Source organism: Streptopelia decaocto, assembly GCF_964273445.1.
Source record: "Streptopelia decaocto genome assembly, chromosome: 11".
Taxonomy (NCBI): Eukaryota; Metazoa; Chordata; class Aves; order Columbiformes; family Columbidae; genus Streptopelia; species Streptopelia decaocto.
In genome coordinates, this window is record NC_138666.1 from 10,466,809 (window position 1) to 10,493,624 (window position 26,816).

The window sequence follows — 26,816 nt, forward strand, 5'->3', positions numbered from 1 at the left end:
CCTTTCTCCCATTTATTTTGGTGCTCCAGCCCCCAGGCTGTGAGGCAAGACCCACAGGTCCCCATGGGTTGGCAGCTTTACCTGCTGCTGTCTCCCCCGGGCAGCTACCTATTTTGATGGAAAAAGGGCTGCTGATGAATTTTCATCATTCTTCATTAAAAGACATCATTTCATCATTCTTCATTTGAAGACAAAGGTACAAAGGTGCAAATGGCCAGTCCTTGTTTCAGACAAATAAAAACACTGACTACAATTATGCTTTGCTACCTTCAGCCCCTTCCAAGGTCTGGCCCTTGAGATTTTACACCGTTATTGACAGCTCTTTCACAACCAGTACAACTTGCAGAGCTGCTGCTTGTTGGTCCTACACGAGATCCTGATGCCATGGGTGAGATGGACAAAGTCCCCTCTGTGTCAGCACGGATGCCATCCCAACAGCAGCCCCACCTCAACTCCCGAAAGTGGGAGCTTTCACTAAGGGCTCCCAAGTGAAGGCTTGGTCCCTTCTCTGGCATCGCAACAAGATGTCACCTCTTCCACTCCACCCTCGTCTTCAGAAGGGAAGAGGCAGGCTGGGGAAATCCAACAGCTCTCCTGGTAAGCGAAAACAGATTTGCCCAAGCCTTTTTGTGGGACGCTCATGCACTGCAAAACCCTGCCCATGGTTTGGAAGGTCTGCGCCAGGTTACATGGAGAAATGTCCTCTCCTGCTGTGCTCTTCCCAAGGCCCATCACCACCATCCATGACCATAAGCCCCGAACAGGGCGGGCACAGCCAGACTGCCATGGGGGGCTGTCCCTGGCACCTTGTCCCTCTCCAGCTGTACCCAGGGCTGTGCAGGAGCTTGAGCTGCCCAAGAGCTCACCTGGGACTGTTCACCAGTACAAACTGCTTCCCTGCCCAGCCCACCGACCCAGGCAGCCACCAGCTCCCTGCTCCTCCCAGGAAAACATACTCTGGTTTGGAGCAGCGATAAAAGCAGCTGTCAGGGAAAACCTCACAGCTTCACTTCAGAAGAGAGAAGCTATTTCAATGACAGTGACATTAAGCGATGCCACATTGTTAAAGGCAACTCATGCCTGCGTCCTTACTTAAGCCTGTAACAAGTCACTGGCTTTCAGGCAGGACAAACCAAAGGAGAGAGTGGTTTTGGCTTTGTGACATACCACACGATGCTGTTAGGTACCATCCACACGACAGTTTCTTACACAGCTCATCACTGAGTGCTCCAAAGGAAAGTCTGTAGCTTGGGGTGCTGCTAAGGGTAAAGATATGGGGGGAAGAGGGAAGACATGAAAACGTTCACTACTCAACAACTTGCTCTCCGTGACTGGCAGTAGAAAGAGAAGCCGTCTAGCACACTAGCTTAGCTTCATATAGATAACATATTTATTGAAAATCTGCTTCACCAACAATGGTGAAATCATGACCAAAAATTACAAAACATCATGGTAGCTGGCTTTATAAAAATAAACTGCAGGAGTATGTCTTGCTCATTTGTACTGGTCTCTCTTGCCCCCTCCCTCCTTTAATGGTGTAGGTTATACTCTTCAGCATAATACCGTTCTAGAAAATTGCATTCCATCCAAAAAAATGCACTTGTTTTCCTTAGCAGAGGTCCTTAAAGTGACTTTTCCCCCCGCCCTCCCCAACAATAAATATAGAAAATAGCCTCTAAACAAATAAATTTTAGTTTGGTCAGCTTAAAAAAAAGGTCCATTTTCCCCCTTTCGGGATATGTAGTGACTAAGCAGCCATTCAAACAGTATTCAAGTCTTTGGTGGTTTCGGCTGCTTAAAGCTGCAGTTTTATGTACAGATGATCAACTGAGGTCCTTTTTTTTCTCTCCAAAAACCAAAGACTATGAGATGATGTCAGGTGCCAATCACCAGTACAATCAGTGCTGCATTTGCTGCACCTTCACTGGGAAAGATCAATCACCCAGGAAAGCAACCGGTAAAAGGTCATCTTTGGCAAGCGAGAGCTTTCAAACAGAAGGCGTCTTTGGTGGATGAACCTGTTGCATAAGCTGCGGTCGTTTCACTCGTGGTTTCCGTCTCTTTGGCCTGCTCTTCGCTTTGTTGATCTGCACCACAAAGAATGCCAGAACCACCATGGCACCCAGAAAAGCAAAGACGGGAATAGTCTGTCCTACGTCCTGGTTGTACCGGCCGGGCATTATACCTGGAAAGCCAAAGAGGTTTGGAGCGACTGATGATCGCCCGAGTGAGCTACAATGTCTTTGCAGTGTTAACACTACCTACCAAAATGATCCAACAGGAACCCTTGTTCAAACATGAAAGAGCTATTAATCAGATTACATTTCAGACAGGAAGATTAGTAACTGCAGACCCATTAGTGAAAATAAGACAGGATGTTAACGTGCCAGAAAAACACCAACATTTCCACCTTCACCTATCTGGGTACAGGAAAGCATAACCCAGATTTCCCCTGCACTGACAACCTTCCATGTTAGAAGAGAGATGCAAATGCTTGACCACAATTTTACCACTAAGTAATTTTTATAAATCACACCAAATCCTGATTCCCTGAGGAAAAGGGTGTTCGTTTTTACAGACATCTTTTAGTCTAGCAGCTCAGACTGAGAAAAGAGCACACGTGAGGCTTTCAAACCGCTTCCAGCTGGGCCTGCGTGGCCAAGCTTGTACAGGAGAGTAGCCCGTCATTAGACCGAAAGCTGCTCCAAGTGCTCATTTGTTAGCGTAACACCTTGCCCAAAGCACCACTCAGACAAACTCTCTGGACTCTGCCTCTGTGCACTCACACAAGGAATTTTAATCTGCAGAAGGTATCTAGCCAGAGCTCCCAAGGACAGGGACTGCTGCTGACACCCGTGGGTCTGAACAGCACCAAAACAAACTTCACCTACCCAAAAAGCACCTGCCAAAATCTTCCTCCCAGTATGTCACGCATTCTTTCTTCTGAATAAACTGCTTAGATGCAAAAATACTTCTCTCAGCCTTCATCAATCAGCCTTTTACAACACAGCCACACTATTATTTGGATGTTTTTCACAACCAAAAATAAACACGTGGCCTCTCTGGCTGTGCCATGGGTTTTTTTTGTTTTTTTCCACAGCTTATAGAGAAAGGAAAGTAAAACACTGACTTTGAAACTTTTCAATGTTTACCTCCAGGAATGTCCCATGCTCCACTTTCTCCAGGGGACAATGGTCTCACTTGGGGTCGGTTCTGTCGAAAACTGGGCAGAGCCACTTTATCAAGGTCAATTGACAGTAACTTTTGATGTTTCCAAAGGTTGCTAGAGGAAATTCAAAGACAGAGGTGTCTGCCCACTTACTTCAGTAATGCAATAACTTTTGTAGGAACATAAAGAGAAAATGATAGATGGAATCTACAAATAATTCACTAGGTTGGACCAAAATGATCATCCAATACATTTTTTAGGTTCTGCAGTTTGCAGGCCTCCAAAATTCAATTTGAACGCCACAGGGACACCCTTAGATTGGCAACTATTTACTAACAACCCTCTTTCTTGCAGACAGACTCCCAAAAGTTAGCAGCCCAGCAGACAAGTATGGGATATATGGTGATGACTTTTCCTTCAAGTGACAAGTGATACAACGGAAGGCAGAGTTAGGCGAGCTGCCCAAGAAGCTGCTTCAGAAATCTATTTCAAAGGCACGCAGTGACGACAGATTTAAACAAGATCATTCACTCAGTTGGGATCACTCAATCACAACAGTGAATTGACTCGCGAAGCTATTTTTAAAATTCCCCCAGTTTCATAGGGTAGCTGTAAGGTGAGTCAGAATTATTCACTGGAGAAGCATTAATCATTATTTCTTCTTTGCAATCTGGTATTTCTCTAGGAAAGGCATTTCAGCTGTGCCTTTCAAAAGCAGATGGAACAAATAATTTTTCAGCTGAACTCAAAGATGAGAGTTCTTGTATAAGAAAGATGTATACTAACCTGGGGGCAGTTTCATTCAAAGGCTGTGGTTTGGCCCAGGACAGGTGAGGACAAGCAGGAAGGGACCGGGGTTTAGGGTCTCCCAAGTGAGCCTCGAGCACCTTTGAGTATCGATGCAAATGGTTACCTGCAACTCAGAGCAGAGACAGACTGGTTTACCAAAAGACTGGTAGGATAAGAGTTACCAACGTTTGTGTTCAGCTAAACATGGCTGCTGGAAAACCATCAGCTCTTTACAGTAATGGTGACTTGCAGCAAAATCTCCATTAGAATTAACCAAAAGGTACCTTACAAAACAGTAAGACTGTGCACCCACAGTGGCAGGCAATCCAAGTTTTGCTGGTGGCACAAGAAACAAGACTGAATGCTTTATATCTGCTCCATACCCCGTAACCAGAATGCACTCTAGCAGAACTAGGCATCAGAAAATTCCTACTCTACAAACAGAACATTTTCCTTAATCAAATCATAACTATATCATGACACAGCCCTATTGTACGTGCTCTCTTCTCATAAAACAACAGAACATTGTCAAGCTCACACCAAACTAACCTCACTGGCGGATAACTCAAGGGCTCTCTCTGAGCCTTCCTAAATTCCACCCTGACACTCCCTCAGTTTCGGAATCTGCTCGGTAATTAAGGCTCTCACCTTCCATCCGCTCGGGGAGAGAGCAGCCCGCTCCCGATGGCGGTCGCTGTCTATTTTCGGAATGGCTCAGACTTGGTGGTGTCACCCCGTAAGAAGTGTACTGCAGGAGGGAATCCAGGAGCCAAAAGCAATCTGTGGATTTCACAACCGCAAGCCCCAAAACAAGATATGCATTATGTCACATTTAAAATTACTTATCTTTCTGTTAAGAATGCTGTAACAACATTTAGAAGTACAATCAGTTTTTCTGGCTCTTGTTTTTCTTCTTCTGAAGTTCTAGACCCAGTTCCAGAAAGATGCAACTTTCAACACACACCCCACACACTCCCCCCCAATATATACAAACACAAAAATAATCTGTTCAGTCTTATATCTTCCCTTGTGTACCAAATCAGGCTCGTTTGGGGAGTAGGACATAAAACAACAGGTATCGAACATGGGAATTCCAAGTTGTGCAAGGCCATCCAAGTCTTTGCAAAATTTATGAGGTTTTTCAGTGTGGAAACACAGGAATCTCTGAGCTTCTTTTAAGAGGGAAACAGAATACCACCTTTTTATTTATTTATTTATTTTTTAAAGGGACAAAATAAATCCCTTTCAAAGAAAAGTAAGAACAAGGTAGTGTTTTCAGTGGGAAGTTACGACTCATTTGCTTTCCCAAGCTTAAACAAATATATAAATAAACCACAGGGAAAGGTTCTGGCTAAATCCCAGCTAAAGCAAAAGCAGTACATACAGCAGCTGTGGCACAGACCAGGCTGGGAATCAACTCCACAATATATATGATCGTGTTTTTCCTTTGCACTTTAACACCACATGAACTCTCATTTTGTCTCCCTCCTGAATTACTACCACATCTTAATCCAGAGCTACCCCTACCAAACAAGCAGTCCAGCTAGTTAACATCACAATTCTCTAAAATTTCCATTTTCGGGAGTAAGACAATGTCTTATCAGCTATTTCTACTACATAGCAAACTATTTTTCTCAGAACTTCTCCCCCCCCAGAACAGTTGGCTGGGAATGGGAATTAATCTTCATAATCCCGGTGTCCCTTAAACCCTCACCTTTGATTTTTAAAGAGATCAATCAGATTGTAAGGATTTATATTCACAAATGTTAGGAATTTACCTCAGTTAAAGCCACCGATGTCTCTGTAGGAGACATAGCTCCTGGTTCACAATTTAAAAGCTACTTTAAAAAGATTTCTTTAGAGCCTTCCACTTTTTCTTGCTTCACAGATCACACTGGATTTAACAGCATTAGGGAGGTCACAAAGCATAGTTTTCTGTTACTTAATTGAAAGTTACATATCTTCTCTTATACCACATGCTTTCAATAACCTACAGCAAGCACATAAGGCACCAATATGGTGGTGTTATGGCAACTCACTGGAATTCATCCATAGACACGTAAGTAGAAACCAGAGAACTTTCAAAGAAAAAGAAAATGATTGAGGGAGAAAGAAATGAGCTACAGACAGAGAGCTCCCCTAGGCAGTAAGTTCCTTTAAACTTAAATAACTTAGGAAAGGGATGGATTACATAACCCAAAATTTTAAAATGTTGGTGACAAAAGCCTAAAAATTATACATGTACTTTTCATCACAAAAGGAAAATTTAGGTTGAACACCACAGTCAGTGGAAATGCAAAAAAAAGACCTCACAATGGATTATCTTCAGCCTCTCGAGCCACAGATCTATCAGCTTTTGCTTTATATGTCATGAGAAACCAAATCAATCTCTTCAAAATTTTATAAGTCAGATCAGGCAAAGTGCTAGAAAAAGGTTTTATAAAGACCAACCACTCAGGGTGGCTTCTATGGGAGTCATGAAAGCTGCACACACACATAATTCACACACTTGCTACCTTGAGTTGAAAACAAACATTTTGAAAACCCAAACAGAAATTCCTACTTTCTGACATATTTGCACCAGCTGGTTTGTATCAAAGCAGAATAACCTGAAAATAGTAACGCACAACTGAAATGTTGAACATTACCATATATCCTCACGGGAAACACTGCAAAGGGAACAAGGCAAACACTGCAAAGGGAGCAAGGCACCATGAGGAGCAAACTCAAAAGATAAAATCCATTGTACTACATAAACATTCAGAAAACACAGCTAGGGAATAAGTGAAGGGATTCCCTAATGGCCTCTTCACGACTATAAATCAAGTATGTGTAACTGTTAGTGCTTTCTGCAAACAAAAACGCCCCAAAGAAGCAAAAACCCCATCAATCAACCTCCCATGCAAAAAAAACCCAACATCCCAAAATCAGCTCCTAAAGCTTGTGGAACTGAAAAACAGGCAAAGGGCCTATGTTGGGGGAAATGCTCCCATCTATCAGAGGGCTATTTAATGTGGGAGGAATTGTTCTGTTGTAACTGCACCTCACAGCATTTTTGGAAGAGCGCTGCAAAATAGAGATTAATTCCCAGTTAGGAAAATCTAGAGTCCATAGAAACCACCTACTTCTGACAGGAGCTGTAAAAACCACACAGGACAGTTGTCAGCTTCAGACAATAACTTTCCCTGTGTGTCAAAGCTTACGCACCTTTCTGTCGATGGCTGTCATCCAAGCAATTTGAGTCACCGTACAAAACGATTCTGCCACCACCTTCAGAAGGAACTTGGTAAAGTCCCAAAATAGGGACATTTTCAATTATAGCAGTCTCCTGTTTTAAAACTTCAAGACCTAAAGCAAAACACAAATAAATTTCATAGTCTGCAAAACATAAACATCAATTTACCTGTAAGCTGACACAGCTGACATTGCAAACTTACAAATGCAGCTATACCACTCTTCATGTCAAACATTTATGCAAAAATGCATTTTCAAAAACCCCAGGATACTAGGACAGAAATGGAACTGCCCCAAGACCCTGATTGGGAAGTTTCCTACTGATGTTAATGTTTTTCTTTGGTGGAAAAGCAGAAAAAGACATCTCAGTCTGGATAATCTTCAACATGAACTTTATTTTCAGCGACAGGCTTAAAATTAAAAGGTTCTGCCTTACAAATTCCTTTATGCTGTTGTAGTCCTTCTGCAGAATTCTACAAGACATGGGTAACTTAAGAATCAGCCACCACAGTGCAGGGCGCTCTTTGCCAACTTACTTTGCTGCCATGCCCACCTTCCAAGAAAGAAACTTTATTATGGAACTAAGAAAGAGAATAGAGACATTCCATGAAATAAAACATCTGTCTCTCTGTGAGAAGCAGCAGCTGCTTTAAGGTTTTAGTTTAAGTCATTTAAAGCAGTTGTTCAAGGGAAGTCCATTTTAAGGACTGCTGGGCTCATATCTCTCTGCAGCTCTGCATTTACCAGTTACCTTTGCACTTTGTGTCTTCAGCATCCAATTCAGGAACAAAGAAAAGTGTTGGTTAGTAGGGAAGCAGGGACACAAGAAATCAAACCCACGTGAGTTTTCCCCACCCCCGTGTCCTGCTTTAACCTTTGTCAAATTTTACCCCCTCCTCAGCCCAGTTCCTCTTTGGACCAGCAGGCAGAACCAGTTTTCAGTATGTCCAGCCCTGCCGTGGTTCACATATCTGCTTCTCGGCCTTTTCGGAAACACTTATATTAATACCAATACTGTAAATAGTAATTTTTGAAGGAGTATCATTTAAAGGCCTGCCTCCAAAAGCCCTACAAGTATCCAAATAATAAACTAGTAACCTAAAAGACATATTTGCCATATATTTACAATTATAACTGAGATAATTGATGAAGAGAAAAGACCAAAAAAGCACAGGAACCTTCCCAGTATGAATGGGTACATCCAGCAAAACCCAGAGGACATCTGGCTATAAATCTGCCATTTGTATCTTACAAATCCATCCAACCATTTTATATCCTGTGAACTGAAAGTTCTAATAAACTGCAGGAGGAAAAGCATCCTGTCTAGCAGGTGATGTTTTGTCTACCAAAATTTTCCTTACTTATATCCTCAGATCAGCACAGTTACCACAACACTCACACCAAATTTGGCAATGATTAGGGGATATATTTCAGTAGCACTTGAAATTTGTGAGAAACATGGACAAGTAACACAATTATGACACAATACCCTCCAAAAGTGCATGACACACATACAGATGTGTTTACATACAGCAAACACAATAAAAGACTGCATATATACACCTGGATATTGCTGCACTACATAAAAATTGTATGCAGTCATACTGCAGCTGCGTTTTAGGCATCCAACTACGTGTTCTAGGCAAAACAAAGAAATACCTACCGTATCAATGTTTTTTTAATACATTCACTGGTTTTACACCTTTCAACTCTATAACTTCGCTTGTGCACTAACTCCAAAGTTCTACTTAAAACACAGAAAAAAGCCAAGGAAGAGCATACCTTGATCCTTAAAAGTCTGTGCAATGACAATGCCATCTTCTGGAAACTTTGCAATACTGCATCCTGATGCATAATTCACTGAAAGACATCACAAAATTGAAGTTTAGACTAAAAATGACACTCCCCTCCTACTGTATTTAAGTGAGCTGTTAAATCAAGCACAGAAGAAAAACATTCCCAGGAACATGGCTCAGAATTTGCATATTTTGACCAATACCTGTATGCACAGAGAAGGCACTTCTAAACACAGCTTTCACAAGCTCACCTTTATATAATCTTTTCAAATCTTTCCATTTAAGGGACTGACATTATATTTTTTAAACTGAAAACCTTAATCAATTGCCACGAGAAATGTAGTATTTCACACTAGCAGGCATTATTTATACTACAGAGAACCCATCTCCTTTAGTCAACGCTGGTGAGCATACAGAGACCTCACTTGGTGCCTTCTCTTTTCATGTACACATTCCAAGTGAACCTCTCAGAAGACAGATTTGGAAACGTTGGTTGAAAATACCAAGTGATCTGGTCAGGTAAAAAGAAAGACTGACTAGACCTATGAAGTCTGAAAACAGTCATGTCACAGACCTGTGGCCTAACCACAAAGTTTGAACTTGAAACCAATGAATCATATTCACTTCAGGGGCAACAGTTCAAAAGATTACAAAACCAGCAGTTTACAAAACATCTCAGGATGCTGTGATGGATGCCTAAATTGGCATATTCCACGTAACTGCAAAATTACATTGAAAGGCTTCATCTTAACAACTAATATCTCTAGTCCAGACAAATACAGTCACACATCGACAATACTCTTCAAAGTCTAAACCGAAGACATTCATTATCCGGGCTAAAAATTTTTCAGACAAGGTCTATGAAGGAAGTAATCATTTAAGTGTGCTTATGAGACTCTCTTCGCTGAATCTGAGTGGTTCTCTTGACTCTCACTCAATCTCATTCTTACAGAAAACTATTTTCCAAATGACACTTTGCATCAGCAACACACTCGAGTACTCACTTTCATGATTTGCCATGGTAAAATCACCTTCGTACAGCCCGTCACTAAAGGCCATATTCCAGACAGAAAGCAGATCGTTGAGAGCTGGTATATTAGCACCTCCAGTATCAGGCATCCACCACTGCCTACAATAATTACAGTGTAACACAGTTTATTAGTGTAGAGAATACAATCCTAGGGTCTGTATAATGAGAAGTCAGGTGTCTTTCCACAAGCAGACTTCTTCAAAGTCACATCAATAATTAACTACAGCTCAAAGCTTTATTTAACTCCAGGGGCATGGGAGCAGCTGTCTCTCTGACACAAATGCTTTTCAGTGAAAGCTAAGTAATACTAATGTGAAGTTCTCAGTGCATTCCAGTTCCATGGAAAACTTTAATTTGCTAGAAAGAAATTCAGTCTTATGTTCTTTATTTGGCTAAGACGAGGCAAAAACGATGGTCATGTCATTTGCTTCTCCTTTTCTAATGAAGCAAAATGTTACTTGCTCACAAACTGTAGAACACATCTTTCTAGCTTCACAGTAACACAAAACAGGCTAACAACTACAGTAATTATGAGGGTCTTTCTCACCGTTCGTAATATTAGTGCATTTTCCCTCTATATGATCAACTGGAACAATTTCAATAATGGGTGCACAACCTGGTAATTCAATTTGCAATCCACATTTTCTTTCTATTCTGCTCTCCACAAGTGCTTCTCCATTTCTTATTTTTCACTGTAAATGTTTTTCTGGGCTTTAAAAGAAGATTACATTAGCAAGGGAGCCTTTGCAATCATGATAAAGTAGGTAACTATTCTCCTTAAACTGCTGCTTAACAATTTTGCTCCCTTGGTAGTCCCTTCTTACAGGTAGCATGAAAATGCTGAAGTACAGCCTATCACGTTTGGGATTTTTAGGGTAATATGTGCATAAAATGTCAATTCTGTGGCATTCTATTTCCCAAAGAAGTGACACAAATCAGTACCTTGTGTTTTCATCATAAAACTTTACTTTTCTCATCACTGATGTGTTGTACCAGTCACTAAAGACTATAAGTGAAAGCCCATTATCAACATCCCTCCTCAGCTTGGTGATCTCTTCAGGAAAATACTCTTCCTCACTGTCCACCATCAGTAAAGTGCCTGGGTATAAAAGCAAAAACAAGACTTCACTGGGCTGTTTGCTGTGACATTATCACTATTCACGCAACCCATGAAAAAGCCAACACAAGTGCATATTTAGTACAACATCTGTTCCATGTGCCCTGCTCTGGCAACTCACCTAAAGACATAACATTTAAGGAAAGGGAATACAAGACAATTCAGTATACAAATGCATTTTAAAAAATAGTTTGCCAGCATAGTATGCTTTTTACGGGTGTATGGTCTCATAAACTGAATGCCCATATATGTCAGGTGTGTATTTTGCAGTTTGGTCTCATCCAAGTGCTCCCTAAACTGAACCAAACCGTGGCAGAAGAGGAATATCAGAAGATTCACTGCTGATCCAAACTAAAATGCTAATGTAAATGCACCCTAATAAGAAGGTTTTCACTGCCCCAAATTTTTTAAAAAGTATTCCACTCACTACTACAGATTTACAGCCAGGTAGACAACAACTATTCTGAAACTTGGTTTGATTCAGATCTTGAAAACTACAGTTCCATTTTAGTAGACCTGACTAAAGTGCCATTGCCACTTTCACATAACCCTCTCCCACTCCTGTGAACAAGGAAGCACAACCTTCTCTGCAGCACTGAAAAACACAACCATAAAAATACACTTCTATTTCCTGAAAATATGTTTATTTTAGATTGCTCCTAAATAGCAAACTATTTTGCTTCTTCAATTTCTGATTGCCCAGAGAGGTGGTAGAACTTCCATCCTGAGAGACAATACAAATTTACACAGGATCAGCAAATTTACACAGTATCAGCAGCCTGATCAACCACTGACGCTGGCCCCATGTCCCACGGTCCCTTGCAACCAGGCCATTCTACAAGTCCAGGTAGTCTGCATTTGGAAAACCTTCTGATAAAGACCCTGTAGAAACCACATTCAATTGGCAAATCCAGTTCTGCTTTTGTGGGATGGAACAGACATGGACTTTTAACCCACTCAGATGTGGGCTTCCCCTCTCCTTTTTTTCATGATAAGGATAGTAAACTGCACTAATCCGACTAAACTCCCAAGCAAGCTTCTGCAACGACACTTTACACAACCAAATATCCATATATAAATAACAAATACACCCACACTTATAATATTCTTCTACTACCATGAGAATTTTTCTTTGAGCCCTTACAATGTTTTTGGTCTTCCAAAAAACAGGCCATTTTAGGAAGTAGTCAACAGTATGAAGAACAAGGCAATTAACTCATGCTTACCATACTGGCTTGCATCAAAACATGTAAATGGGGAACCAAGAACCTCAACAAAGTACCCCATGCTCCTCAGATGCTGGTACATGTCCCTGAAGTTTGTGTGGATATGGTCACCATTCCTTAGGAAAAGAGAAAGGTGTTAGAGACATTTAGATCTGGCATGCAGAAACCCAATTTAATAACTAATTATAGGTTAACTTCCTACTTTCCTTTCTAAAAGTTATATTTTTTGAAAGCACCATCTCCTCTTTGCAAAATTCTTCTTCACAAATGGCATTGGTTGCAAGCGCTACAGAGAAGAGCTATACAGCAAAGCCAGAGACTGAGCACAATTCTACACGTTTGCATCACACCACAAAGAAATATTGCTGCAGTAAAACCACGTGCTCTTCAATAAACTTCCTCCTCACAAAAGAGCCAGTAAGAGCAGTTTTAACTAACTGGAAGAAGCACACAGGACAATCTGTAAATAACTCCTCAAACTCAGCAGAGAGTTCCTGTCCATTTAACCTATCTGCATGCTCAAAGTAGCTTTCCAAAAGCCTGTGCCTTGGTCACTGACCCACTCAATCCTCACTTATACACTGTTGCACAATTCTTCCTACGGATGCTTTCCCTCTCCATCTATGAAAGACAAACAGGTCAGCTGAGCCTCGCCCTGCTTTGATGACAATCTCCCCCAGCAGACATGGGGCTTCTTCTCTAGGACACAGTCTTCCAAATTTCTCATGGTTTTTTTTTGTTAAATGAATGCTGAAGCAGTTAATTAAGCATCCCCCTTAACTTCCTGGGAGAAACTGGGGCACAAAAATGCTACACTTTGAAAGACAAACAAAAATCTCAGTATCTTAAATGTGCATTTAGAAGCTTTTCATTTCATGTGAATAAAACCACAGACCATAAAAAAATCCTGCACCAAAGCATGCGGAGTCCAAGCACTTTTCATGGATTTCTTAGAAAAGATAATCCCATGGCACAGTGAAAAAGGCCAGAGTTCTCTGGCATTCAGTAAAGTTATCACATATCATTAACATACAATCAAGAAATACTGATTTAATGGAACCTGAGATAAATACCAATCTAATGGATCATTCTTCATCCTCAAATTATCCCTGGGGAAGTATCCTGGTGGATAACGGAGATTGTGATATTGATCCCAAAGGACTCGCTTACTACGAGGTGGAGTAGGAATAATCTTCACTTTTATTGGAAGCTTCACAGTTGAAGTCTGCTCTGCACCATTCTTAGACTGAAGGACAGAACAAACTACAGTAAAACCCTTTTTCCCCACAAAACATTCATCAGTTAACTGTGGATTGTAAAAGACCAAAAAAAATGAGGTATCAAATCTACTTTTAGTTACCAGTACCAGCTCTCCAAAGAGAGTACTCTTGCCTTAAATCACCATAGTATTCTTTTTCTACACTCAACAGTTTATAGAATCATGCTTAGAATGTAAAATACTTAAAATATGTTACAACTGTAATTTGGTTCAATCATTCAAAACTTCTCAGGAACAACCATGGTTCCAGAAGAAATATGTTTAAGTAATCTCTTTTTTAAAACACATTACTTAAAATTCACAACAAATGCAATTATGAAGTCAGTCTTTAAGCAAGGTTTTCTGATTCTAGAGCGTGTCAAATTCACAGGTTAATCCTGCTCTAAAGATAATTATTTGTAATTTTCAATTTCCTGACCTCAATCCAACTTATGTTTCAAATTATAGGACCAGAGTAATTCCTTAAAAAGAAGGTATTTGTATATTGGGAAGCAATAAAATTATTAACAAAATAATTATTAACATAGAAAAACCCAAATACACAGAACTTACTTCATTTTCTGCAGGGGATGATACTGTGATCATAACATGACCTTGAGCAATTCCTTCCCAAGATGCTGCTTTCTTTGCTACAGAGATGGAAATTGCTAAGTATCCAGACCAAGGCCACAACACGGGAGAGTAGGAGAAAGCCACTTCAATATTATCCCCATTTTGGGGGAGATAGGGTTGCCAATCTGGCTGTGAAATGAAGAATATAGAACATCAGTAAAACAGTATTTGCATTCACTAATTTTTACACATAGCCCTCTGCCTCCGCACAAAGAAATAAATATTCTTAGCTTTTCTGAAGATTATGTAAAATTTAAAAATGTCCACAAAGCCCAAAAGGTTTGTGTTGAGTCAGTGAATCAGCCTAACTGTGACAGCCTTAATGATCTGACTGTAGGCTTTTCAGAGGCAGGACTCTCTAAGAAGCTGTCTGAACAGCAAGCATGCTGCCCAACTGCACCTGTTCTAACACTCTAGGGTCCTGTGCAAGAACTTATTGGGAACAACACAAAATTTCCTTTTAGTAACAAAGAAAGCTATTGCTGTAACAGACACAGACAAATTACACCAGCTGCATATGAGTATTTCCGTAAGCTAATGATGTTGGGCGACAGCTTCATATATTTCAAGCTTGAACCCGAACTGGACCACAGATTCACAATAAAATATTGAAATTAAGCTCATTTACATTGACAAGAGTTTTAGGACAGTTGCCTTGTTTAACTTGTATCAATTCCCAAATCTGTTCTACATTTAAACTTACTTTAAGCTTAATAAAAAACAAAAACAAACAAAAAACCCCACACCACAGAAAATGACCTCCCTAGTCAGCTAACATGCTCAACATCGCTGGTGTAGAAAAACAGGTTTTGCTGCAGACCTTGGTAAGTCAATACATTCAGGTCATTCTGACCCACAGATGAGGCATGATTTGTAACATCAGGATCCTTTACTGAGATTGCTTATGCTCCAGACCAAACAAAAAAAAGAATATGAGGAAAGCCTATCCAGAAGATTTTAAATACAATCAGAGAATACAAAGAAAACTCTCAGTACCTGCCAATCTAACTGGTTTTACAAAGGTAAAACACTACACACCCCTGAAACCAATGCATTGTTCAAAATCTTGCAGACATCTCATGTTGACAAATCTTACTAATCTGGGTGCGTCCTTCAAAATCAAACATTTTGCATCTCTTGATCTCAGCAGTAAGAAAACTGATTTAGATAAAATAGGCTTTTCTGGGAAGCTTTTAGTAACATTAATAGTCAGAACGTGCAACAATGTTAAAGTCTTACCTTGTCTACAATTCTCCCAGTGACTCCCATACCATTAAGGATAGTAACATTAACAATGGTTGGCATCCCTCCATAATATATGGGCTGAGAACAATAGGGCCACATGTAGGGACACTCCGTCAAGTCGATATAGCTTGGGCTCAAACTACAGAAGAATGGAGGAGGTAAAATTAAAAAAAAAAAATAATTACCAGAAGAACATGTCACTATAATAACTATGAAAAAATTACAGATAAAACATGCCAGTCATGGTTACTGTATCAAGCTCTCACCTCTCTTCCCAAATCTGCCCCAAAATCTTCCTCCCCCACCCCTTATTTTTTTTGAAGCTTTGTGAAAAGATTTTCACAAAACAAAAGCAACTTTTCAGCACAGTGAGAATGTTCTTACGCTGGTAAGTTACATTTTAAGTACTTTTCCACAGTGTTGTAGGGTCCATTACTGATAACATTTGAGGCAAGAAGAAAAAATAAATTTAGCTCTTATAAACACTTAATTCCCTATACTGCTATAACTATGGGCAGAAAATACACTGACTTTTCATCCACCCTTGTCAAAATTCATGTGTCAGGACTACATAAGATCTGTGCAAGTTCTCTTTGTTGCATAAGCACTGATTGCTCAACTGAGCTGCACATGCATCACCAACTCTCTTACAAGAAATACAGCAAATTATAGTGTTATCATTGATTAATTAAGGATTAAAATTAACCTGGCCTGAGGTTTATAGCTGTTGAGGATCTGATAAGCTCTCAGAAGATCCAACTTGCCATGTCCTTGTTCAAACATGTTGACTCCAGGAAGTCTACGTGCTGATGCAATAAGTGCCTGCTTCATACTTGCTGGATTCACCATTTCACGTTTCTGAACTGTGCTGAAATAGGAAACAAAAGATCACGTTAGGTGGTGTCTATTTCAGTTTCTAGCTAGTCCTGTTTACCATTCTGCCTTAACTTGATTTAAAGAAAATGAGACCAAAAATCAGGTTGCTGTGAGTAACATCTACAGTTCATATTTGCCTGTTATTACTTGATTTCTCACTGGAACAACTGCAGAAGAGTGACAAGTTTCTGACACATTTCTCTTTAAAACAAATATTACATGAATTTTTCTCCTTGCAATGTACTCCATGACCAGCAGTCATTACAATCAGGGTAGTATCTTCATATGCTAAATATAACATTCTGAAAGTCAAAGCTTCTGTAACTGAAAACCTGCTGGTATCTTTCACAACATGACGCTTCTGGAATGAAAAATCACTTTGTTGTTCAAACTAAGACACATCTTTTTAAGCAGGAAATATAATGACTGAATTTTTGGCACAAGTGTTTTTCAAATAAAGGTTCACGTCATCCTTACATAGTAGCAATCACAAACACAAAGTACAGAGTTGCAACTCCTATCTTCAAGTTTTCAGCGTGCAACAGATGACTTACGCAACCGGATAACAGCCATAAACCCCTGAATCCTATAAAATTTACAAGGACTTAGATAATTCTCTGCTACAGGTGCCTACTTTGACCAGCCGTTCTTCTCCAACACAATTGACAGAAGCTCAGCAATTCAAAATGATTTAAAAATGCGACTGAATTACTTCAAAGTACTCTTCTCCCTAGTTATATTTGCAAAGATGTTAACTAATATTCGAAACAGTTTCCAAGTTTTTTGCCAGGAAATTCAGAGCCACTCAGACAAGGTAATGTCTCAGGCAGAACCACCCTGATTTTTAGCTTGAAGTTTGTTTTCCTACATCTAAACACAATTTAGTTTTATTTGCTGAGTTCCTTTAAGGGCCTTTTATGACCCTCCTGCATCAGCATCTTTTGAGATTTTTATTTAAGACTTACCTTACTAACAAAGTAACAGCACCTGCCACCACAGGAGATGCTACGCTTGTCCCAGAGAGAGAGCGGCATCCACCTTTCATACCAGAACCTCTCACTCCAGAGCCATAAGTAACAATATCAGGCTTCACTCTACCGTAACCTCCAGGCAGCTCCTGTGAAAGAAAACAGATGGATTATTACCCTAATACATAATAAATACCCATGGCTTCATTTGCGCAGTTAAACTAATTGCAGGTCATTCAGAAGTAAAATTATCGACTAAATAACCTGAGGTTTAGCATCATGGAACAGCAAGTAACACCTAACGCTGTTGTTATTACAAGTTCTCACTGTTTTAATGTTAACATTACTGCTGATTAATATTTATACTAAGCTTAAAACCACTGACAAAATAGCCACATGGCTAACTGGCTAATGAATAAGACGCAGCACAAACAGAGACACGTAATAGTTCCCCTAATCAAGACCACAGTGCAAACTCATCTGAAATCAAGTGTGCAGTGCCCATCACCTGAGTTCAACAGGCATGTAAGTGCAATGTTACATGTTGTAGTTGGAAATCCGAGGATTTTTAAACTAAAGGAGAAGAGCAGACCTTCATTTTAGCAGATTTAACCACACACGCAAGTTCTCACCATAAATCAAAAGGTACTGGACATTTTACAAATACGTCAAGAATGTCAATAGTGGTCAAGCCTAACCATGAGAAAGCCTGCAAAGAACAGTAAGCTTCTTGTTTGAAGACTTACGATCTCTAACTATTCTGATCTTGGATGCAATCTTTTATTCTTGGTTGCTCCAACATATACCACCTGCATGGTACTACCCCTTCAAAAACGCTCCCTCTCCAAGGCCCTTATTTTGGCTGCAGATTCTCTGATTTGACGTGGCTGGCCATAGTCTTACCCAAGTGGTCATTCCTCTAGACGAAAAGCGAGCTATATTATCTTCAAAGTCAATGCCACCTACTCCAATCACATCCATCTGGTCAGCAGGGTTATTGAGAGTCCTAGAACAAGTTAGGGAAAAAAAAAAGGTGGCAAAACCCAAGACATAGTCATAAGATTTTTGTCAGACACTTTTTAACCTCCACAGCAACCTGATATAGTTATACTTTACAAGGGAGAGCAACTTTTCAGGCAGCTAGAACTCAGTAGCTAATTCAGCAACTACCAAACCATGTGTCTTGAAGACAAAACAAAATCTATTTTTAGGCATTCATTTTAGAAATATACCACAAATTGTTCTGGCTTGATCCCTCCTATATTCGTTAAGCCCAAGATTGGTACCCAAAGATGTCTGCCCTCATAACAGGGAAATATCCGCTGGAAGTACTGCCATTCTTCTTTTCTTGACTTTGCACTGTTTCAATGAAAAATTGCTGTACCACTGCAGCAAGTGATCAAGATAGTGGAAAGAGTTTAACTTCAGTCACTTTCTATAAACAGATTACAGAAAAAAGGAGGAGGGAAAACTTCCTGACCAAGCACAACTACTTCCAAAACCACATAATAACATATTTACTTTTCTTTGAAACAGTCATTGAAACTTACCCATACAAAGGGCCGTCATTGCCAATAGCAGAGACCATGATGACATTGTTAGCCGTCAGTTCCCATACCTACAAAAAATAATGTTCACAATAAGGCTCTGTTAGCAAAAAGGAGACTTTTCTAACAAACATACACCGCCTGGGGCCTGACATAAGTGAATGGTTAGTCGAACCCCTCTTTCTCACTGAGACTTATAAAATACATCTCACTGATACATTCAATATTAAGTTCTGAACGTTCTTAAGATTACGTGACCAATAACCCAGCCTTGACAGCAATGCTGCTGATAATATGTACTTAGATTGCACCAAAGGAAAAACTCCTGCCCATGACAAAGCACACCAGATGTCAAAGTCAAGCTATTCTGAATTCCCTCCAGCAATACTCTGGGGAGAGTAGTGAAGGCACTGTCAAACTAAATTTCAATGCAGGTTATCATTAAAAAAAAAGGAAGAATTTCTGTGTCTCAAATCCCTTAATTACCCTTTACAAAGAAAGATTTTATCCTTTAAAAAATGTAAATTACATCACTTAGTGCTTTTGAAAGACAATTCAGGGAACAATGAAACTTACAAAGGGAAAAACCTAATTCCTTCTTATCCTGACACAAATGTCTTATCACATAGCTGTATCAACTGCCTGTATTTTTTACATATTTGTTCTTAAAGGTTTTGCTGCTAAATTCATGTTATACATATTTTCACCATGAAATAAATAAACCATGTAGAGATTTTTTTAAAAGGGTGGATTTCGGTTAAGCTTCTCGATTAAGAGCCTGCTTGGGAGTCACACATAGCTGTACATACTGTATTTTGTAAAAGTGCATGCTTCCACAGCTCTGTGAATATATATATATATTTTTAATATATTCCTTAAATATATTCCTAAAAGCCTGTACACTGTACAGAATTTCTTTCACGGAAATGAAACTCCACAGAAACTGCCAGCAGCACTGGAACCTGTCAGTAACTGTGACAAAGAAGTAGCTCTGCCAGTCCAGCATCCGTGTGAGGGATATAAACACCGTGACCACTTTATTTCCTCATACCAACCTTGTCAACAAAGGGGTGATCCATGAAGTCTGGCCCACCAATACTTAGATTCAACACATCTATCTTCTTTAAAATTGCATAATTAAAGGCATCCAGAAACCAAGATGTATATGAGACCTATGTAAGAAATACAGGGGAAAAAAACTATCACTGGAAAAGCCAGTGATTCCATGACAACAGAGACTTCAGAGAGGAGGAAAAAAACACTGAAATAAAGCACAGAAGTGACAATGGTCCTCTAGTATTTCTAGTGTGCGTTTGAACGATTGCTCCAGCACTACATAGATCAGACTTCCACACATTATTTCTGAAAAATATACCAGATTTGGAAACTGTAAGACATCTTGTATTAAGTATCTTATAAATAGAAAGATGTATCTTTCTCACTTATAAAAAAGATTATATCAATATTTACAAGTACTTGCAATATTCCCAAAGGAAAGGATTAATATAGCAGTAATCTGGAAAGGCAGAAATTGAAATACATGTAATACCTGGTTATTGGTGAACACTCTAAAAATATGCAGTTCTGCATTTGGAGCAAATCCCTGGCATTCTCTCATGCTGGCTATCACACCTGCTACAAAAGTCCCATGGCCTAAACCTATCAGAGAAAGAAGGAAACAAAATAAGATGTTAGAAGACAAACTGTTTCATCCTCAAGGATTTGTACCGTTAAACATTGCCTATACCAAACATCGCATCAGTCTAACAGACTTCACAAAAACTCACAAATACTGGGTTCAGTCCTAGTCTTCTTGAATCATATTTTGCTCCTGGGTTGAGTGGGGCCAGAATTTCCAGCACTGTCTAACCAGACAACCAGCTCATGAAACTCTCCAGTCTATCCACTCTTGATCGCCATCAATGAAATCAAGAGCCACACAAAGCAATCATGAGAAAAAAAGGTTATTTTGGAAAATGGAAGTCACGAAGCCAATGTATTTTTAAGTAAATCTCTTTAAAGGTTTTTATCCTGTCTCTGCAATACCTGTATTTTGTTTAGGATTAAAAATAAGACAAGAAAACATTTTTTTTCTCTCCTCAAAAAATAATTTAGCTTTTTCTCTATTGGACTGCCTGCATTACATTTCTGTACTCCACTCTGCCTGTTCAGCAATCATCTGGGCACAGAACTAATAGGAAGTGCTACAATGCAAATAAATACTATACATGATAAAACTACAGAGGGGCACGCAAGGCTGAGCATATACCTTGAACTCTAAAGAGATTAAATTATCAACAGACTCACTGACTCAGACTGTATGAAGTTAATAATCTGTGAAAGTATACAGTCAGAGCAAGTTAAGGTCGACATCTGAAAAAGGAACACAAATATACTGCAGTAAATAAGAAGTTATTTGGAATGTTGACAGACATGACCTAGCAGAGTGTTTCTTGATGAAAACTTGGAAAAACTTCACAGGATGGTGCCAAAACCCTGTTAATTAAGGACTGTGCAGTAAACAAGGAAAATGCTGTCCCTTGTAAGTATGGAAATACGTACACATTGTGAAGCAGCCAACTACATAAAGGAATAGAAGGAAACACCTTTGTGGGGTTTGCTCTCACCTCCACATACTTCAATAATGTATTTATGCCTGCATAATGTCTTCTTGCCCTGACATTTTCCAAGTGCTATGATGAAACACCACATATAATTCAAAGGGGACCTAATGCAACACCCTCCTGGAACCTTAATACTCTTTGTTGAATTCAGTATGAGTACAAAGTGCTCAGGACACTGCAAAATTAAGCTTAAAATCTCAATATATATCCTTTCAACAGATGTTAGTACCACAGCAGCAATGACAGTTTTACAATGGAAAACAGTATATGCCAGTATCAGGAATAGTTTAACAATTGTGCACAGTAACTCACCGTCATCCAAGGTTCTCTCATTAGTCCAGTTTGTTCTCTCCTTTACATTTTTGAAATGTGGATGTTTCTCACTCAGACCAGTGTCAAACACTGCTACTCTTACACCAGCACCTACAATAGAAAAGCATCACTTTTTCTGATTCAGTTCCACAGCAACTCTAATCTATCAAGTTAAAGAAAACTTTTATGTTTAACATAGCACACGATTTACAAGCTAAGTTACAGACCTTAACGAAAACTCATATTTCAATTCAGAAATTCAACCACAGATCATAAATATGACAAAATCCTCTTAAGTACTGCACACACATACACAGAAGATATTCCTATAAGTATACAACACCTCTCAAAACAAAGTATTTCTCAGTCTTTCTGGAACTGGTACCCAATAAGAGACTAATACATAGGAGCCAATTAGCCTTTCCTTACACTTGGTTTTAAAATAGGCTAATCATTCTAAGGCAACAGACAAAAGCAGACCTGTGTAACCCATCTGCCAGAGGACGTCTGCCTGCAAGGTCTGAGCAACTTGGCGTGGGATGGCTCTCAGCAAACGCCTGCTTGAGTGTCGACCTGTTGCATGCCAGAAGCCAGAACCTAAAGAAAGGCTTGCTCTTCTCAAGGGACGAGATGACTGCCATTTTTGAGTCCATCTGGTTTCATTGCAGTGCAATGTTGGATCAACTACACAGAATGAGAATGAAGAAAATACAGCATGAGGAAAACCACAGATTAACTTTTTATGCAAATATACGCATCATACTGTTACAACAAATTTTTCAGATAAGCGAGTATCTATTTTCTCTGATGAAAATAAGTAAAAGCTTCCATTATATCTACTAGAGATATAGTGCTCCCTAATCTCTGGCAAATAACTGCTGCAAAAGAAATGCTTCTACTTTGTAGTTGGAATTGTTGCCACATTTTAGCAAAGGTATGACAAGATCCTGATAATTTTATAGGCAAAATAATAGATTTATCTAAATTAACTAAAAATGCCAGGGCACTTCTCATTTGTGCAATGCTAAGCTGATGGTCTGAAATAAAACTGAGAAGACTTTTCCAAAGCAGATCTCATGGAACCACAAACAAAATTACTTACACTCTGAATATTTGAGTGATCGGAAGACCTTCCGCTGAGGTGTTACACGTTTGATGTTTGGATGATCTTCTAGTGTCAGTACTCCATCTTTCTGTTTCTCATTGATTTGAATAACTTCAAAATCACTAGGATAGTCACTGGCTGGGTTGTTGCGAGGTACAATCCTCCAGTTCTCAATCTCACTACTTTTTAGTGCACTTGAAATAAATTTACTTCTAGCTTTAGCTGTGAAGTATCCATTAAAAGCCACAATATACTCTGGAACAAGAGCAGAACTTATCAGAACTGATGTTTAAGTAGCTTACTCAAGCATTCACTTTGCAAAAGTCCAAATATTTCTTTTTTTTTTTTTTTATCCAGAACAAATAATCACAACTTGAGGCACTTTTTTGTTGCTTTCAGAAATCTGCAATTCATTTCTGGACTACAGAATACCTTTTTTTTTTTTTTTTTTTTTTAAATCAGTAAACCTGCAAATTGTGGTTAAAAACTCTGAAAGGAAGGTAGAATTGTACATATCATGGAAAAGTGAAAAGGTGAAATGATGTGTGGGGACCCGAAGGGAGGGAACAGACTTACTGTTACATCCAGCAATAAAAAACCGTTTGATATGCCAATTCAATATGCTTCTTGACGTACAGGACTTAAAGAATCTAAACACTACATGGTATTGAGTTTTAATGCAACATCCTGTCTGTTGGCACCCAGGCACACACACGGCTTCACTGTGGGAATATAACAGGTACCTGAGGCAATAAATGGATGCAGGGTCAAGGCATCCTACTACAATCCTTTGCCGCATCAGCAGTGAAATTTGCGTCACTTTGCCTTTCATCTGCTCATCTTTGCAATGTTTCCATGCACGTATTTTCTTGAACAAGCCAACAGAGATTTCTTGCATTTCTCACCCTTTCAAGGCCCACTTATGGTTATATTTCATAAAAGAGTCTCAACCACACCACTAGCTGGGGCAAAGCAAACAGCTACTAAACACACCAAAGTGACCAGACTTGCCCACCTGAGCCTTCACACTCCATTTTAACTTTTAACATCCTCTTTATTTCCCCCTCTCTTCTTTCTCTTGCTTTTGAATCTTGACCCCAGTTAAACCAAAAACTTTTGAAAAAATGCTTCTCTTTTTGAATATAGAGAATTTAGCATACAATATGCTTCTACAGAAACTCTTCAAATGTTGCAATTGCTTAACTCTTTCTTACCATGCTCCACGACTGTTGATGTGAATTCCACTTTCAAAGTAAGGCGAGAACATCCAGGACATATGTGAGCCTCATGAGAGGAATTCCCTAGTCTGGTACCGAAGTGTTTTTTGCCACAGAGTAAAATAACAACCAGAACAAACCAGATGTTTGCAAACTTCATGGTCATAGAAGAAAATGGTTTCATTCCAAAAATTCCATATATTCAAATCACAATTTTCTTCTTTATAAACTAGTTCATTTTCATTTCAGTAAACGTTGCTTTTACTGCGCTGATCAACTGGATATTTGTAAAGCTGTGTCCAAAATAAGTAGAGATTTCATGGTATTTTGAGGTAAAGCCTAATAAACAGGCTCATTTCTTTCTACGCTTCTTCTCCATTTTGTATCAAAGGATTCGGTCACTCAGGATGTGGCAGCTGAGTCCTGTACTCCATGTTTGATGGCACAGTTAACTCCCTCGAAGAATTACCAAAGCTGACTGCAAACCAACCTGTAAGGCAGGGTGATACAGAAAACAATTAGATTCATTTTTGTGTAACTGTATAGCCTGAAAAATCACAAAAGATAGACTTCTTTGGCAGTCAGAATTAGAAATAAAATGTAAAAAGTTGTGCATTTGTTTCATTTAGTAATACTTCACAAATGCTGAAGTCTCGTTTTTGCTCACACCAGAACACATGTGGAACACTGAGGTATTAACCTGACAACAGGACAGGTTATAATGACAACCAAACTCTACCACAGCCACTTAAAAAAGCATGTGGTGTTTTTATTTTTGATTGTGGGGTTTTTTGTTGTTGTTGGGGTTTTTTTTGTTTGTTTGTTTGTTTGTTTTCCAATCAGAAACGTAGAAAATAAAATTCTGCTATGGTACATCATTTTACACAGAGAATCAGATTCAAACTCCATGCCAAAGTCTGGTTAGGACAAGAGATACTACAGGAAGCAAGCTTGCAGTCCCTGTGCTTGAAAGAGAAAATCAGCATGAAAAAAGTCTTTCAGGAATGTGTGTTACTACAATACATGTATCTAAGAAGATAAGGGCTGGGATTGCAGATATAATAATGTGAAGTTTAAGGAAAGTGTTGCAAGTCTTTTTCAAATGGAGGGGAAGTCTCTCTCTTTACGTTCCAAGGTGCAGGGAAGCATTTGAAAAGAACTGCAACATTAGCTTTTTTTTTTTTTTTAATTCCAAACATTTAACCAGAAACTGACCGATAAAAGGCCATTAAGAGACAAGTGAAGAGAAACATTTGTGTCTCATCTGTCACACCATGTGGAGAATTCAAACAGAACTATAACTTGCTGCAGTGACCAGGACTGAAAAGTAGGAGCCTTATTAGGGGATTCATACTATTTAGGAGAACAGTGGGCTGACCTCATAGCACAACAGAACTGAATCTGCATGTGACAGCTGTTACTTCATTTTTATTTAGCTTTATTTAATATTCTCAAGTATTTCCTTGTAACAGGGATAGAACTCCCCTCCATTTCCGTCTAATTAACAACACCATGACAGACTGTGAACTGTCTGCAATTACAAAGTTTCCTCTTCACCCCAAAACTAGACACAGTTACAGCACATGAACTGCTGATCCTGGCTGCGTTCTGCCAACCCTATCACCTGTAGGCTTGTAGCCCCAATAAATCAACTACACAAATGAGGAAAATAAACATTCTTATGACAGATAACAGGTTCTATGTAAGCACGATGCTGAAATATGATGGAAACTATGAGCAAATGAACAGCACACTCACAACTTTATTCTGTTTAATAACTTTACTGTGCAGTGCTGGACAGGGATTTAAACTTGCCAACTTGTCCAGCTCCTAGAACAGTTGGGTTTGGAGTTATTCCCCACTTTTTCTAAGCAGAGGGTACCCAGCCCGAGCCATGGGAACCCCGCAGAGCACCCCAGCTGAGGGCGGCCCGTACAGCACCGGCCTGGGCGCTGCGGCAGCCGAGGAGCCAGCCCCTTCAGCCCGTCCGGGGAGCAAAATCTTGCTGCTCCCACCCACCGAACGGGTGAACCCCTCTGCTCTGTGCCCGTCACCGACCTCGGGAGAGCCGCCGGTGCTCCCAACCCGCCCCCAGGCCGGGAGAGGCTAAGGAGGAGCGACAGCCGGCTGGACAGCGGGGAGGGCCCCGTGTAGCAGCCGCCGGAGCGCGGCGGGGGACGAGGCAGCCCCTGAGACCGGGGAAGCGACCACCGGGAACGGCGACCGGGTGCTGCAGGCCCGGCTGCTGCCCGCCCCGCCCCGCGCCCCCCGAAGCTTGGCAACACAGTGATCCCCCCAGCCCGAGCACAGAAGGGGCGCGGCGGAATCGGCGGTGCCGCCGTCCCCTGTCCTTCCCCGCTCCCCCCGCCTCACCGTGCCGCTGCCGCCTCCCGGGACGCCGCCGCCATCTTGTGCTCTGTTTACCACAGCGCTCTCGCGAGAGCCCCACAGGGGGAGTGCGCATGCGCGGAGCGTCTGTGCTGCCCTGCGCAGATGCGCGTTTGTCGCGATAGAACGCGGCTTTAACGGCCGCCGGCGATAACGGCCGCCGGCGAGGGAGCCGCTTCCCGCTGCGGGCGGTGAGGAGAATCTGGTAACTGAGATGTGGCTGAGCAGGGTCTAATTTCTATCAGGAATACTTGAGCTGTGGATGGTACAGGCAGGGCTAGA

At 40.3% G+C, this 26,816-nt stretch overlaps 1 protein-coding gene across 1 annotated transcript; it reads right to left on the reverse strand.

Annotated features, from left to right (window-relative positions):
• Window positions 1-1,367: 1,367 nt before the first annotated feature.
• On the reverse strand, window positions 1,368-26,608 carry MBTPS1 (membrane bound transcription factor peptidase, site 1). Its single transcript, XM_082063175.1, has 23 exons — window positions 26,520-26,608; window positions 24,144-24,636; window positions 22,927-23,184; window positions 22,305-22,508; window positions 21,825-21,935; window positions 20,438-20,547; window positions 19,944-20,060; window positions 18,892-18,959; window positions 18,245-18,347; window positions 17,339-17,490; window positions 16,204-16,365; window positions 15,492-15,636; window positions 14,193-14,381; window positions 13,435-13,607; window positions 12,362-12,477; window positions 10,961-11,117; window positions 9,993-10,117; window positions 8,975-9,052; window positions 7,166-7,306; window positions 4,607-4,738; window positions 3,956-4,082; window positions 3,153-3,283; window positions 1,368-2,185 (listed from the first exon to the last, which is right to left on the reverse strand). Exons 2-23 carry the CDS (start codon window positions 24,328-24,330, stop codon window positions 1,989-1,991), a joined length of 3,183 nt encoding a protein of 1,060 aa, XP_081919301.1. The 5' UTR covers window positions 24,331-24,636; window positions 26,520-26,608; the 3' UTR covers window positions 1,368-1,988.
• Window positions 26,609-26,816: the final 208 nt, after the last annotated feature.

Excerpts from the sequence above, each read along its gene's own strand:
- MBTPS1 (XM_082063175.1), bottom strand. The coding sequence starts at position 24,330 with ATGAAACCATTTTCTTCTATGACCATGAAGTTTGCAAACATCTGGTTT. Across the intron at positions 22,509-22,926 it reads ATCACTCAAATATTCAGAGT|TTGATCCAACATTGCACTGC; the intron begins GTAAGTAATTTT and ends CATTCTGTGTAG. Across the intron at positions 18,960-19,943 it reads ATCACCCCTTTGTTGACAAG|GTATGGGAACTGACGGCTAA; the intron begins GTTGGTATGAGG and ends TATTTTTTGTAG.